General features: G+C 69.5%; 4 protein-coding genes across 4 annotated transcripts; 2 read left to right on the top strand and 2 right to left on the bottom strand.

Annotated features, from left to right (window-relative positions):
• Positions 1-6: 6 nt before the first annotated feature.
• On the top strand, positions 7-5,331 carry CCDC142 (coiled-coil domain containing 142). Its single transcript, XM_088057005.1, has 11 exons — positions 7-323; positions 626-722; positions 1,071-2,429; positions 2,508-2,594; positions 2,771-2,935; positions 3,003-3,157; positions 3,234-3,398; positions 3,484-3,598; positions 3,683-3,860; positions 4,303-4,511; positions 5,066-5,331. The coding sequence occupies exons 1-11, from the start codon at positions 276-278 to the stop codon at positions 5,305-5,307; spliced, it is 2,820 nt and encodes a 939-aa protein (XP_087913131.1). The 5' UTR covers positions 7-275; the 3' UTR covers positions 5,308-5,331.
• A 677-nt stretch (positions 5,332-6,008) lies between these two features.
• MOGS (mannosyl-oligosaccharide glucosidase) lies at positions 6,009-8,891 on the top strand. The gene is made up of 4 exons (XM_005518084.3): positions 6,009-6,369; positions 6,463-6,674; positions 6,749-6,939; positions 7,046-8,891. The coding sequence occupies exons 1-4, from the start codon at positions 6,009-6,011 to the stop codon at positions 8,751-8,753; spliced, it is 2,472 nt and encodes an 823-aa protein (XP_005518141.2). The 3' UTR covers positions 8,754-8,891.
• Positions 8,892-9,023: 132 nt separating this feature from the next.
• On the bottom strand, positions 9,024-10,946 carry WBP1 (WW domain binding protein 1). Its single transcript, XM_005518085.3, has 4 exons — positions 10,840-10,946; positions 10,670-10,772; positions 10,234-10,395; positions 9,024-9,841 (listed from the first exon to the last, which is right to left on the bottom strand). The coding sequence occupies exons 1-4, from the start codon at positions 10,900-10,902 to the stop codon at positions 9,279-9,281; spliced, it is 891 nt and encodes a 296-aa protein (XP_005518142.2). The 5' UTR covers positions 10,903-10,946; the 3' UTR covers positions 9,024-9,278.
• A 735-nt stretch (positions 10,947-11,681) lies between these two features.
• Positions 11,682-13,985, bottom strand: INO80B (INO80 complex subunit B). Its single transcript, XM_014260189.2, has 5 exons — positions 13,896-13,985; positions 13,612-13,789; positions 13,337-13,458; positions 12,990-13,198; positions 11,682-12,677 (listed from the first exon to the last, which is right to left on the bottom strand). Exons 1-5 carry the CDS (start codon positions 13,939-13,941, stop codon positions 12,213-12,215), a joined length of 1,020 nt encoding a protein of 339 aa, XP_014115664.1. The 5' UTR covers positions 13,942-13,985; the 3' UTR covers positions 11,682-12,212.
• Positions 13,986-15,190: the final 1,205 nt, after the last annotated feature.

The raw sequence follows: 15,190 nt of genomic DNA, 5'->3' as shown, positions 1-15,190 counted from the left end.
CGGAAATATGTCACGGAGCCGCTTGAGGCCGCCCCGCCGCCATGTTGGATGCGGGCAGGACGGCGGCCCGGAGGGCCCGCTCGGAGAGGAAGCGGAGCTCCACATCCTCTCCCTCCGTCCCCGCCTGCCCCAAGGCCGTAGGCTCTGCCGCCCCCCGCCGCTCGTCCTGCCCCTCACGCCGGGCTCCTCCTGGCGACCAATTTGGCCCAGCCCCCCGGATTAGCGAGGGCGCGGCCTAAGCCTCTTTGCTGCCGCCGCCCCCGGCATGGCCCGGCATGGACGCCGGCGGCGCTGAGCGGCGCGGCGGAGAGCTATGCCTGCAGGTGAGGCCGCTCGGGGCAGGGGGGGCTCGGACACCCCTCGCGGGGCAGCGGCGGGGCCGGGCCGGTAACGGGGTGGGCAGGGGGGCACCGGGCCCAGGCAGTGCTGCGTCTCCATGGCAACGACACAGGGGGCGGGGGCGGGGGGTGTGGCCAAAAGTGGCGAGCCCTGGTCGGGGCGTGGCCACGGCGGGAGTGAGGTGGGGTGTGGCAATGGGCGTGGCCATTGATTTAGTGGGCGTGGTCACGAGTGGCCCCGCCCCTCGCCCCGGCGCGGGGGTCCTAAGCCCCCTGTACCCCTCCAGGTGGGCGAAGCCGGTCTGGGCGGCCTCATTCTGCTGCTGCTGACGGCCCGGCCGGGACCGGGCGATGGGGCTGCCCGCGGGGAGCTGCCCGAACCCGGTGAGACCCCCGGGGACCACAATGGGGTGTGGTGTTCTGGGGGGCTGCGGGGATCCTGATAGGGTGCGTGGCCCTGGGGGGAGTGTGGAGGACCCTAATGGGGTCTAGGGTCCTTGGGGGGGGACACTGATGGCGTGTCACGGGGTGTGGGGACACCAAGGGGCTGTGGCATCCTGGGGGACTTTTGGGGAACATGACTGGGTCCTGGTGGTGTCGGGGTTAGGGTGGCAGTGGGGCAGTGATGGGGCGATGTGTGCAGGTGCTGCCCCACAGCAAGGTTCTGCACACTGGGCGTCCCCACCCTACACCATGGTCACTGCCCCATGCTGAGGGTCCCGTGCCCCCCAGGCGGGTCGCGGGGGACCCTGGCACGCTCCTTGCAGCGGGCAGAGGCCATGCTGCGCAGCGTCACCCCGGGACTGCGGCGCCTGCTGTCCCTGCGGTCTTACCGGCGCAGCGATGGCGATGATGACGACGACGAGGATGAGGACGAAGCAGCGTCCGTCGTGGTCCCGTTGGAGCAAACCTTCCCAGGCCTGCGCCGCTGGCTCTGCGTCTGGGAGGACCCTCGCACCGAGACTTTCCTGGGGTACGTTCGGCCCCATCCCAGCGGCGCCGGTGACTTTTCTGGGGACGCCGCGCGGCAGCGCGTGGCGGAGCGGGGAGCGGCCCTGCACGCGCTGCTGCAGCACCGCCACCAGCTCCGCCTGGCCCGCGACTTCACCCGACGCCTCAAGGCCTCCTCCGAATTCCTGCGGCGGCTGCTGGCGCTGCCGGGGCCCGGAGAGCCCGGGAGCCCCGCGCCGGCGCTGCGGGAGCTGTGCCTGGAGCTGCGGGCGCACGCGGGGCACTGGGCCGCGCTGCTGCGGCGGCTGCGGACGGACGCGTGGCTGTGGGCGCTGCCGCAGCGCCGGGGCGAGGCCGTGGTGCACATGCGGTGGGCGCTGCTGCTGCCCACCCTGATGGCCACGCGCCTGGCCGGGCGACACATCGAGGGACGGCTGCGGGAGCTCGGCCGCCCCGGCATGCCTGTCCCGGCCTCTGAGTGCCTGGCTGACCTCTTCCAGGGGCTGGAGATGTACAACCGCGTGGTGCAGGGGCTGGCGGAGGAGCTGGGCCCCGAGGTGAAGGCTTCCAGTGCCTTCACGATGGGCAGGGTGCTGCGGCTGCTGGCGGCTGAGCGCGGCCGGGCCGTGGCCCAGAGGCTCCAGCCTCTCCTGTGGCCTCAGAACGGGAACATCAGGGACGGACACGTCCGCTGGGAGGACGCGGTGGTGCCGTGGCCACCGGGGCACGACGCGGCGGAGACGGGCACGGGGATGGACACAGAACCTTCCAGAGCAGAGGTGCCATCGGCGCTGGCGGCTGAGCTGCAGGCGGTGTGCCAGGAGGACGAGGAGCTGATGAAACACGTTTTTGGGGCACTGGTGGCCTCAGCTGACAGCCTGTGGCAGCCAGTGCTGTCAGAGAGCCCCGAGCCCCCGGGGCTGGCACCAGGACCGCGGCCGGGCAGTGCAGGTGGCTGGAAGGCCGTGCGGTGGCTGGACGCCGCCCGTGGCCCCGCGGTTGCCACACTGAGTGCCCAGTACCACCTGCTGCTCTGGGAGGCTGCGGGCGCCGTGCTGGGGGACATCCCCGGCACCCCTCCTGCCACCCCCGGTGCCACCCTCACCGCGGCGCGGGAGCTGAGCCGTGCGCTCGCTGTTGGTACGTGGGGGTGCAGGGGGTGTGGGGGCTCCCTCAGGGTGTTCCCACCCTACCCTGACCCCCCCTGTGTCCCCACAGCCCGTGTGCCCCCCGAGTGCCAGGAGGAGCTGGGGCGGCTCTGCCTGCGCCTGCTGTGCCGCAGCGTCCTCTGCAGCTGGGACACGGGTACGGGGGGCTGGGGGAGCACAGGGTGGGGTACAGGGGGTACAGGCTGTGCTGCAGGGCGTGGGGCACTTGGTGGATATGGGGTGAGGGAGCGGGGCACGCTGTGTGAAGTGTTGGGGACAGGGTGTGGGGTGCAGGCGGGGGATGTTGGAGCCTTCTAACTGTTTCTGCTCTAGATTTTACCCGTGCTCTGGGCTCAGGGCTGTCAGACAAGTGCTTGGAGGCTCCAGGGGGGCCCCCGGGGCCGGGGTGCAGCCGCACAGCCCAGCAGCTGCGGTGCCTCTTCCCAGCCCTGGCGCTGGCCCTGCGCTGCCTGCGCCTGCTGCCCGCCCGCCCGCACGGTGAGAGGGGTCCGGGTGGGGGGCAGGTGGGTCTGGGGAGCCTCTCCGTGCTGACCCCCACCCGCAGCCCCCCCCGGGGGTCTCTGCCTGCGGCTGCAGGTGCTGGCCCGGTGCCTGGCAGCGGTGGCGGCCGCCCACGCGTGGCTGACGGGCCGGGCCGGGCGGTACCTGGCGGCCTGGGCGCTGCCTCAGTTCCTGCTGCTCACCCAGGGAGACCTGCAGGTACGGGGGCACAGGGGGCACGGGGCTCTGGGGGGACACGGCGGGGGCTGGATTCACTCCTCCTGCTCCCCTCCAGGTGCTGAAGGCAGAGGCAGAGGAGCTGATGCTGCAGGTGAGCGGGACCTTCCCGGAGCCAAGGGACATTCACGGGGACGGCCCCCCTGAGCCACTCCCCAGCCCGGGATCCCCGTGGGAGCTCCAGCTGTGCCGGCAGATCCGAGACGTGGCCAACAGCATCCAGGTGTGGTGTGACTGCAGGCCTGAGCAGGAGGATGTCTGTGTCACCCGGTGTCACCCTGTGTCATCCCGTGTTCCCTGTGTCCCAGCGCTTCTCCGGGGATGTGCTCTGGATGTTCTCCACCAGCTGCAAGCGGCTCTCAGCCGAGATCTTCGACCAGACGATGCCACTGGGCCGGCACTGGCGGCTCAGGCCACGCGCTGGTGGGTGTTGGAGCTGGGGGGATGTGTGGGGTGCTTGGTGGGGGGCTCCAGGGGGTCACTGAGCTGGGTCCCTGTGTCCCCCAGAGCTGCCCAGCTCCCCCAGCGCGTACGCGGCGGCCGCGGTGCAGGCGGTGCTGGGGCAGGTGCTGCAGGGAGCCCAGGCCCTGCCCCACGATGCCCAGGTGCCCACCCTGGCACGGGTCACCACGGCCTTCCTGGAGGCCTGGATGGATCACATCCTGACCCGCCGGATCAAGTTCAGGTACTGGGGATGGGGGGCCGCAGCCGGTGGGCAGTGCCAGGGGTCCCAGTGAGGTCCTGGGGGTCCCAGAGGAGTCCGGGGGGTCCCAGAGGAGTCCGGGGGGTCCCAGAAGCAGTTCCAGGGGTCCCAGAAGCAGTTCCAGGGGTCCCAGAGGAGTCCTGGGGGTCCCAGAAGCAGTTCCAGGGGTCCCAGAGGCAGTTCCAGGGGTCTCAGCGGCAGGTTGGGGTCCTGCTGCTGCTGCCCAGGGTTCCAGTGGGGGTCCTAGGGGTCCTGGTGACAGTGCCAGGAGTTCTGTGGGCAGTTGTGGGGGTCCCAGTGGTGGTCTTGGGGGTCTGATGGCAGTGCCATGGTTGTCCCAGAGTGTTGTGGCAGTGCCAGAGGTTCTGGTGGGTTCCTGGTGGGGATTACAGGGGTCCCATGCTCACCCAGACCCCCATCGCAGCCTGCAGGGTGCCCTGCAGCTCCGGCGGGACTTCGAGGAGGTGCGGGAGCTGGTGTGCTCCGAGAGCTCCGGGCTGGCTCCCGAGGCCCGGCAGGCGCTGCGGGCCCTCTGCGTCTTCCGACACACGGACACGGCCGTGCGGTGCCTCCTGCAGCAGCCCGGGGGGCTGGGGGGACCCCCCCGGGGCTGGGGTGGCCTCCGGCGCTGCTGTGAGAGGGGGGTGGGGATGGGGTGGGGGGGGGGGGGGATGAGACAGGCGGGAATGGGATGGGATGGGATGGGATGGAGATGGGATGGGATGGGATGGAGATGGGATGGGATGGGATGGAGATGGGATGGGATGGGATGGGGTGGGATGGGATGGGGTGGAGATGGGATGGGATGGGATGGGGTGGGATGGGATGGGATGGGATGGGATGGGGTGGAGATGGGATGGGATGGGATGGGGTGGGATGGGGTGGGATGGGATGGGGTGGAGATGGGATGGGATGGGATGGGATGGGATGGAGATGGGATGGGATGGGATGGGGTGGGATGGGATGGGATGGAGATGGGATGGGATGGGGTGGAGATGGGATGGGAGGGGATGGGAGGGGATGGGGGGGAGATGGGATGGGGTGGGATGGGGTGGAGATGGGATGGGATAAGGTGGGATAGGGATAGGAAGAGGGATTGGACAAGGATGGGGATAGGAATTGGAATGGGGATGGGAACCCCCACCAGGAGCAGGATCTGATATCCCAGCCTATCCATCCCTTCCCAGGCTCAGATGAAGGCGCCCACCCCCTGGAACCATCCATGGATCCTCTGCCTGGTCTGGACCCTCTGGAGGGGCTGGGCCCAATCCCAGGGACCCCCCCGCCGGCTCCGGAGGCCGATCTCCCGTCCCGTCCCGAGTCCCCGTTCCCGGGCAGCCAGCAGCAGTGGCTGTCCCTGCGGCTGCACCGTGCCCGCCGCTGGCGTGTGCCAGGGCTGCCGTGTGTCGGGAACAGCCCCGAGGGCTGACCTGGAATAAACCTGGAAACATCATTGCCGTGGTTATGTCTATATGGGATATGGGGTCTGGCATCCCTGGGGTGTGATCCTGGCATTCCTGCTGGGACCGGTTGCTGGTGGGCAGAACCGAATTGGAACTTCTGTGGGGAGTTTGGTTGGACTGGAGAGTCCTGGAGGGGCTGTGGGTGCAGGGTGGGATTCCCCTGGGGGTCCTGGGGGATGCTGTGGGTGCAGGGTGGGATTCCCCTGGGGGTCCTGGGGGATGCTGTGGGTGCAGGGTGGGATTCCCCTGGGGGTCCTGGAGGGGCTGTGGGTGCAGGGTGGGATTCCCCTGGGGGTCCTGGAGGGGCTGTGGGTGCAGGGTGGGATTCCCCTGGGGGTCCTGGAGGGGCTGTGGGTGCATAGCTGGGGTTCCAGAGTGGTCCTAGGGAAGCCCGGTGGGGTCGGTCAATGGGGGTCATTTGGGTATCCCCAGAGAGGTTGGGGAGCTCAACAGGTATAACATAAAGGACGTGAGGAGGGTGGGCTGAGTGGCAGGGCCGGTCGGGGACACGCTGCGGTGTCCTTGTCCCCTCGGGGCCACTTTGGGTTCCGCGGGGTCCCCGGGAGGACCGAGCCTGCCCGTGCTCCTCCCGCCCGCCAGGGGGCGCTGGCGGAACAGGCCTCGCCACCGCTGGCGCGGCGCTGACGTCACGAGCGCGACAGCGCTGATGGCGGGCGAGCGGCGGCGGCGCGGCGGGGATGGACCCCGGGAACGGCCCCGCGAGCGGCTCCGGGACCGCGACCCGAAACTGCGGCAACAGCAAAAGCCGCCGCGAGGCTCCGGCCGGGGCCGGACGGCGCTGGCGCTTACAGCGGCGGCGGCAGCGCTGGCGCTGGGTCTGGCGGCGGCGGTGGCCGAATGGAACCGGTGGAGCGAAGCCTCCCGCCTCGTTACCCCCCACCCCGCGCCCCCCGCCGTCCCCCCCGGCTCCACCGGGCCTCTCGCATCGCCCACCTATTTCTGGGGCACTTACCGGCCCCACGTATACTTCGGGATGAAGACGCGGAGCCCGCGCGCTGTCGTGACCGGTGAGGGGCGCGGGGGGCTCTGCCCCGGCCTGGGGCTCGTCCGGCCCCGCTCCCACCCCGAGAGCCGCCCGTGACACCTCCCCGCCCCTCCAGGACTGATGTGGCTCCAACACGGCGGCAACTTGAGGCACACGAGCGAGCAGAACGATGGCGTGTCGCGATATGGCTGGCTGATGCACGACGGGGAGAATTTCGGAGTGCAGGAGATCCGCGATGAGGGACTGGTGCTGAGAACCGAGTTCGTGAAGCAGCCGGGGGGAGACCATGGTGGGGACTGGAGCTGGAGGGTCACAGTGAAGATGGAGGTGAGGGGACGAGAGAGGGAGATGGGTTGGGATGCCGGGGAGCTTTTTGTCATCCTCCTTTTCCCCCTTCCCAGGGCAAGGGCCCGGCCCCACTCCTGTCCCTCTTCTTCTACGTGGCCACAGACGGGCAGGGGACGCTGCGGCCAGTGCTGGAGAACGGAACACGGCTGGCAGCCGTGGCAGGGACAGCGGAGGAGCTCGGGGACTTCACCCTCACCTTCCTGCCCCCCACCGGGGAGGGTGGGGAGGGGCACAAATATGCCAGGTGAGTGGGCTGCAGCCCCCAAACTGTCTGTGTCTCCTCCATCCTCACCATGCCCCCTCCATGTCCCCACTTTGTCCCCCACCCCTGACTTCCGTCTCTCCCCCAGTTACAACTTCCTGGCCGCGGGGGTGCCGGGGCTGCACCGTCTCACCGACCTCGTCCGGCAGAGCCTCCGCGAGAGCTCCGTGTTCTCCCCACCGGGCCGACCCCGCCGCCGGTTTTTCGGGGTGTCCAGCACTGGGGGCTTGCCTGGGGAGCCCCTGCGGGGGCAGCTGCTGCTGCACCAGGTGACGCTGGAGCCGCCGGCGGTGCTGGAGGTGACGCTGGAGTCGGGCAGCGCGGCAGGGGCGCGGCGCGGGCGGCTGGCGGGGCCGGCGCTGAGCGCGGCGCTGGCCCGGCACACGGCCACCTTTGAGCGACGCTTCGAGGACACCTTCGGGCTGGGGGCACGCGGGGTGTCCCTCCCGCAGCGCCGCTTCGCCCAGGCGGCGCTCAGCGAGATGCTGGGCGGCATCGGCTTCTTCCACGGCCGCTCCCTGCTGCGCTCGGAGCGCCGGGAAGAGCCGGTGCCCGGCGCCGAATCCGCGCTGTTCACGGCCGTGCCCTCGCGCTCCTGCTTCCCGCGTGGCTTCCTGTGGGACGAGGGCTTCCACCTGCTGCTGCTGGGCCGCTGGGACCCCGCGCTGGCTCGCGACATCCTCGCTCACTGGCTCGACCTCCTCAATGCCGACGGCTGGATCCCGCGGGAGCAGATCCTGGGGGACGAGTCACGGGCCCGAGTGCCCCCCGAGTTCGTGCTGCAGCACAGCGAGACGGCGAACCCCCCGACGCTGCTGCTGGCGCTGGAGCGGCTGCTGCCCGACGCGCCCCTGCCCTACCTGCGCCGCCTCTTCCCGCGCCTGCGCGCCTGGTTCGAGTGGCTGAACCGCACCCAGGCCGGCCCCGAGCCCTTCACCTTCCGCTGGCGCGGCCGCGACGCCGACCCCGAGCGCTTCCTGAACCCCAAGACTCTGTCGTCGGGGCTGGACGATTACCCCCGCGCCTCTCACCCGTCTGCGCAGGAGCGGCACCTGGACCTGCGCTGCTGGATGGCGCTGGGTGCCCGCGTGCTGGCGGCGCTGGCCGAGCGCCTGGGCGAGCCCGCCGCGCCCTATCGCGACATGGCCGCGGCCCTGAGCGACAACGACTCGCTGGACCGGCTGCACTGGGCGCCTGAGCTGGGCACCTTTGCCGACTTTGGCAATCACAGCGCGGCCGTGGCTCTGCGCTGGCACCGCCCGGCCCCCGTGCCCGGCAGGCCCCCGCCGGCCCCGCAGCTGCGGCGGGAGGTGCGGGAGGCGCCGGGGCTGCGGTTTGTGGGCGCTTTGGGCTACGTCAGCCTGTTCCCGCTGCTGCTGCAGCTGCTCCGAGCGGACTCCCCGCGGCTGCCGGCGCTCCTGGGCTCCATGCGCAACGAGAGGCAGCTCTGGACGCCCTTCGGGCTGCGCTCGCTGGCCCGCGACAGCCCCTGGTACCTGCGCCGCAACACCGAGCACGACCCCCCGGACTGGCGCGGCTCCGTCTGGGTCAACATCAACTTCCTGGCGCTGCGGGCGCTGCGCGGTTACGCGCAGACGGCGGGGCCGCAGCGGGAGCGCGCCGCCGAGCTGTACCGGGAGCTGCGCCACAACCTCGTGGCCAACGTGTTCCGGCAGTACGAGGCCACCGGCTTCCTGTGGGAGCACTATCGGGACAGCGACGGCGCCGGGCAGGGTTGTCACCCCTTCGCCGGCTGGTCCGCGCTCGTCGTGCTGGCCATGGCTGAGGATTATTAATGTGGGGGGTGGTCCCTGTGCCCCCCTGCCTGCCTGCCTGGTGTGCTCAGGGCCAGGGGAGGTGTTGGGGGGCTGTGCCAGTGCTCCTCTGCCTCCCCTGCAATAAATCTCCGTGACTGCGGCCTCCTGCCAGCCGTGTCAGGGTGTCACGGTGTCACCTTTGCTGGCCCCGGGTCACACTGGTGCCCCCTGTGCCACGGGGGGGATGTTTGGCACTGTGCCTGTGGAGTCAGGGGTCCCCACGCAGCCCAGTGCAGCCATCACAAGGGGTGACGGTACTTCCACATCTCTTTAATGGTGAGAGGATGCCAGGACCACCCACCCCCACGGTCTCGGGCACCCCCCGGGCGATGGGGCCCCCTGGCCAGCAGCACCGGGGTCACAGGGGAGGCCCCACAAGCAGTTCGGAGGCGAGGGGGCTCCAGCAGGACCCCGCCACACTGCAGGGTGGGTGGCAGATGGGGCGAGGGGCCCCCAGGGGCTCCGTGATGAGTCCAGACCCCAGTTGGGGGTCCCAGGGGGGGCTCAGACAGGCAGCACGGGTGAGTTGGGCCCCCCACCACCCCCTGGTTCCCCGCAGCCCTCAGGCTCACCCTCCTCTTCCTCTAGGCCCCGGCCCACCTCAATGCCCGAATCCCCCGTGAGCCGCCGGTGCCGCCCGGGGCAGCCCCCTAGCACCGCTCTGCCCCCCCCATCCTCCATCCCCTCGGTGTCGGAGCAGGGGCGGCCCTCGGCTTCACAGAAGTCCGGGGGGACTTGTTTGGGGGGGCCCCCGCGGGCCGGCGGCTCTTCGGGCAGGGGCAGGTCCCAGCTGGCACCGGTGCCGGTGCTGCTGGAGCCGCCGTCACGGCCGGTGCTGCCACCCCCCGGGCCCGGGCCGGGCTCCGGGTCCGTCTCGTCGGTGCCCGGTGCCGAGAGCGAGGAGCTGCTGGGGGAGGAGGCGCAGGAGCAGCCGCAGGAGCAGGAGCTGCAGCCCCCGGAGGAGCCCGGGGACAGTGAGGGGCTCCCGGGGCTGTAGGGCGGCGGTGGCGTCCCGGGGCGCTGCGCCACTTCCTCGTACGCCGGGAGCTTGAAGGAGGCCAGAAGCCCTGAGGGGAGAAGAGGTGGGGTCAGGGGGACATCGGGGACACGGGGAAATGGCACTGAGAGGATGGAGACGGAGGGCACAGCTCAGCACTGGGCAGAACTGGGGGAACAGGGGGCTCAGTGGGATGTGGGGGATGGAGCTGGAGAGCACAGCCTGGGGCAGGGGTGGGGATGTGGGGCTAGGGGCGAACATGGGACACTGTGGGGCAGGGACGGGGAATCCAGGATATTGGGGGGTGGCCCAGGGGGTCTTGAACCACTGAGATCCCCCATGAAAATGGTCAGGCACGAGGGGCTGGGGGTCCCAATTCACTGAGGACCCCCATGGCGGGAGGTGGTGCTGGCAGAGGCTGGGATCGGGGGTAGGGGGGAACTTCAGAAGCCCCTCACTCACGGAGGTCCCCCGAGGACGGGGGGTACTGGCAGGCACCGTGGTAGGCGATGAGGTTGATCTCACGCTGCCGCTGCTGCTGCTGCAGGCGCAGCTTGGCCTGGCGGTGCCGGAACGCGCAGCAGCAGCTCAGCAGGATCAGGATGGTCCAGAGCAGCCAGAACCCTGCGGGAACGGGGGCGCGGAGCGGGGGGGTCACCCTCACATATAGCCCCCGTTCCCATGGGGGGTCTCACTGCAGCCCCCAAAACCTCCCACAACCCTCAGTGCTCGCCCCAGCTCCCGCAGGACTCACACGGAGCCCTGAGCCCCGACACATCCCTAACCCTGACCTTCCCGAGCCGCGGGACCCCCCCGGGGAGTCCCGGCTGGTCCCGAAGCCGTCAGCCCGCCCAGACCCCCGATCCGCCCCGTTCTCCGCGGATCCCCCCGCACTCACACCACAGCTCGTAGTAGTAGGTGCAGCAGCCGCTCTCCCCGCAGCAGTGCCCGGTCTCGCACACGTAGGGCCGGTTGTTCACCCCCGGGCAGAACCCCCGGGCCTGCGGGCACGGCCGCACCGTCACCGCGGCCCCGCGCGCGGCCCCCCCGCCCCGGCCCGCCCGGTACCTGCGGGTGCTGCCGGCCCAGCAGCGCGGCCCAGGCCCCCTCGGCGCTCCCGGGCCGCTCCATAGCGCCGCCGCCTAAAGCCCGCCCCGGCCCCGCCCCCGCCCGGCCGCGGCCCCCCCCGCCCGCCCCCGCCGCCCCCGCCCCGCCGCCCCCGCCGCCGCCCTCGCGGCCCCCGCGGCCGCCGCCGCCGCCCGGGCCGGGGCCGTCGCCGCCGCCATGACGCCCGGCCCGAAATCCCGCCCCCAGGACCAAGGGCGACCAATCAGCGACTGGTCTGCGGGCGACAGCCAATCGGCGCAGTCACCGCCGCCCGGCTGCAGCCAATCGCTCGCCGTCTGCCTGAGCCTCACGCCCAACAACAGAGACAAAGGAGCCGAGCCCCGCCCCCGCCTTGATTGGCGGCCCCAACAGCCAATCGAAGACACAGCACCGCCCTCAAATGCTGATGGACAGCTTCACTTTCCAATGGGAGCTCAGCCCCGAACTCGACAGAGGGCGCGGCCCCCGGCCCGCCCTGGGGTGGGCACTCGGCACAGTGCGACCAATTGGCGAGCAAGCATCGCTTCGTTCGTCTGATTGGCAAAGCGTCCGACCAATCAGCGCCGCTGCTCTCCGCCGGGCAGGGCCCCAGCCAATGGGCGCTGCCGGAGAGCGCCCCGCCTCCCGGGTCGGCGGGACTGACCATAACGCACTGGGGGTGGGGGGGAGTTGGACTGTTCCACAGCTCTGCCGGGGCAGGGGGGGGGTGTATGTACCATAGTGCTTCCGGGGGGTTTCGGACTGTACCACAGCGCTCCCGCAGGGTCGCGTTTCCTCCCCATCCCAGCAGGCCCACACACGGCTCCTTCAACAACAGCCTTTAATCAGCTTCGTGACAGCAGGACCCGTCCTTTCCGGGGACCTCTTTATCCCCTCAGGACCCCCCTCAGCCCCTGACGGCGTCCCCAAGCCTCTGTGTCCACGGTGGAGAGGCTGGAGCCCTCTGGAGCTGCACATCCCGGCTGGCCATATCCATTGGTGTCCATAAGGAACTGCAGCCATCCGGATCCCTTTGTGTCCACGTGGAACGCCCAGAGCCTCTGTGTCCGCAGCAGAGGGTTTGAAGTGCCCTGTTCTGGCCCTTTGGGTCCACGTGGAAGATCTGGAGCTCCCCACAACCCTCCGAGTCCACAGTGGAGAGCCACAGATTCCTCTTCTGGCCCTCAGTGTCCATGTGGATGATCCAGACCCCTCTGTAGTTCCCCATACGGGCTGGTGATCTGGCCCTTTGCATCCACGGCAGAGGATCCGTGGCCCCCCCGAGAGGGTCTGTATCCCCTGGAGAGGGTCTCTAACCCTCGGAGAGAGCCCCGCAGCCCCCTCCGGGAGGGGGGTCACCCCTGGCTCTGCAGCAGCTGCAGGTTGCGCTGGTAGCAGCCCAGGCTGCAGAGCGGGCGCCCGGTGCGGGCGCAGCTGTAACGTTTGGGGTTGGTGCAGCCGGGCACGGCGCAGGGCTGGGCGGGGGGCACGGGCGGGGCGGCGGCGGCGGGCAGCGGCAGCGGCAGCCCGGCGGGGAAGGACACGGTGACGCCGTCGGCGGCGCTGCGGTAGTGCACGACGGGGCAGGGCGCGGGGCGGGCGCGGCGCTCGCGCAGGGCCCTCACCTTGGCCTTGTGCGTGCGCGTCAGGCGCTCGATGGTTTGGTTCTTGCTCTCCTCGGCCTTGCGGGCGGCCTGGAGCCGCCGGCGCCGCGCCCGCTCCTCCCGCTTCTCCCGCATCTCCTCCGTCACCTCCTTGGCCTTGGCGCCCATGGGCAGCTGCAGCAGGGGCTGGCTCTGCTGCTTGTGCAGCAGCGCGCGCTGCGGGGGCACGGCGGGGCGTCAGGGGGGGTCTGGGAGACCCACACCGCTCTCCATCCCCAACTCGGGGATCCAGCCTGGCTCTCCACCACTTCCAGGGCTCCACAAGGGCTCCAACTGAGCCCCGCAGTAGTTCTGGGGTCTCTGCAGCCCTTGCAGATCCTCTCAGTCACGGCCCAGCGGCTGTGAGGCTCCCCCATCAGCCCAGCTCCCTTTTGGAGCACCCCAGTGTCTCCAGCCCCCTCCCAGCCCTGTGCCAGCAGCTCCACAGCCCCCACAGACCCCTCAGCCTTGCCCCCCGTGCCCCCTGACCTGCCGGGCTGTCAGGAGGGACTCGTCCACCTCCCTCTTGATGTCGCCGTTGTCGTCCAGCTCCCCCCTCTCGAGGGCCGCCAGCCAGCGCCGCTCCTCCTCCTCCTCTTCCTCCTCCTCTTCCTCCTCCTCCTCCTCCTCACGGGGGGGGAAGCAGCTCTCGGGGTCCAGCTCGGGCAGTGGGGAGGGAGCCAGGTTGCTGTCCTCATCTGGGGGGGGTGGCCGAGATGGCAACAGTCACAGAGGGTGGGGGTCCCACCGCCCTGGGATCACTAGAGCACCCCCTCCCCGCCACTCTGAGCTTCCCCCGCCCTCCCCAGAGCCCCCCGTGAGCCCCCCCTGCTCACCCAGCCAGGCCCGGTACTGCTCGATGGGGACCCCCTCGCTGGGCTCCTCCTCGTCGCCTCCCAGCAGTGGGGAGGGGGACGGCGAGTGCGGCCCTTCGGGGACCACCGTGAACGTGGGGACGCTGTAGGGGAAGAGAGAGGAGTTTAGGGACGCTGGTGAGGTCGGGGTGGAGAGTCTCGGTTAGGGGGACACACGGAAACACCCCCGGCTCAACCTCCCACCTCCTCTTCCCACATTTTGCTGCTCGGGATCTGCCCCCCAGCTCCCTCCTCACCTCTTGGTGCCCAGGATCTGCCCTCCCAGCTTAATACGGAGCCGCAGCCGGGGCTGCCGAGGGGGTTCGGGACCCGGGGGCGGCCCCGCCTCGTGGTGGTGCCGCTTCTTGTGTTTTTTCTTGTGCTTCTTGTGTTTCTTCTTGTGGCCGCCATGGCCGCCTGCCTCGGCCTCCTGCCCTGTGAGGGGGGACACAAGGTCAGCGAGGGGTCCCTGCGGGCCCTACCCCGCCGGGGAGCGACCCCGCAGGCCCCATGGACCCTGCGCGGCCCCGCGGCCTCTCACCGTGACCGGCGGCCTCCATCCCGCCGCTCCGCCAGGCCCTGCGCATCCGGCTGCGGGGGACCCAATTCGGAGCGGACCCACTTCCGCCCGGATTCGCTTCCGCCCGGATTCGCTTCCGCCCGGACCCGCTTCCGCCCGGACTCGCTTCCGCCCGGACTCGCTTCCCCCGGACTCACTTCCGCCCGTTATCCGCGGCGGGTGACGCCACGGCCGCCATGTTTGAAGCGGGTAGGTTGTGCTCTGTCCCGGGGGGAAACTGGAGCCGCGGGTGATTTTGGACCGCCCGGGGTAGGTTTGTGAACTCGGGTGTGAACTCGGGTGTGAACTCACACAGGTGCGAGCTGTGGGGTCCTGGGGAGCCGTTCCTGCCCAGCCGCGGGTCCTGCGGGCGATGGAATCCCGGGGGATACCGCGAAGGGCAGTGCCGGAGGGTCAGGGGGTGATCCTGCCCCTCAGCTCACCTCACCCGCCCCAGGTGAGGCAGTTCTGGAGTGCTGCTCCAGCTCTGGGCTCCTCGGGACCAGAGAGACCTGGGGCTCCTGGAGAGGGCCTGATTTGGGGGTGATTTGGGGGTGATTTGGGGTCTGGAGCTGTTCCCAGACTGAGGGACCTGGGTCTGGTTTGTCCGGAGGGAAGACTGAGGGAGTACTTAATCAATCCACACAAATAATCCCAAATATCCACACAAAACCCTCAAATACTCACCCAAATATCTCAAACATTCACGGAAATCTCTCATCTGAGAGCGGATACCATCCATCCACAAAAAAATCCCATTGATCCCCACAAAAACCCCATCCATCCACACAAAAACCCATCCAGCCTCACAAAAACCCATTGATCCCCACAAAAACCCCATCCAGCCCCAAAAAATCCCCATTGATCCCCACAAAAACCCATCCAGCCCCAAAAAAACCCATCCAGCCTCACAAAAACCCATCCAGCCCCACAAAAACCCCATTGATCCACACAAAAACCCCATCCAGCCCCACAAAAACCCATTGATCCCCACAAAAACCCATCCAGCCCCACAAAAACCCATCCAGCCCCACAAAAACCCCATCCAGCCCCACAAAAACCCATTGATCCCCACAAAAACCCATTGATCCCCACAAAAACCCCATCCAGCCCCACAGAAACCCCATCCAGCCCCACAAAAACCCATTGATCCCCACAAAAACCCATTGATCCCCACAAAAACCCATTGATCCACACAAAAACCCATCCAGCCCCACAAAAACCCATTGATCCCCACAAAAACCCCATCCAGCCCCACAAAAACCCATCCAGCCCCA

Source organism: Pseudopodoces humilis, chromosome 6, assembly GCF_049639895.1.
Source record: "Pseudopodoces humilis isolate 2021_Gansu_Grassland_sample_001 chromosome 6, ASM4963989v1, whole genome shotgun sequence".
Taxonomy (NCBI): Eukaryota; Metazoa; Chordata; class Aves; order Passeriformes; family Paridae; genus Pseudopodoces; species Pseudopodoces humilis.
This window is presented reverse-complemented; position numbering and strand designations above follow the sequence as displayed.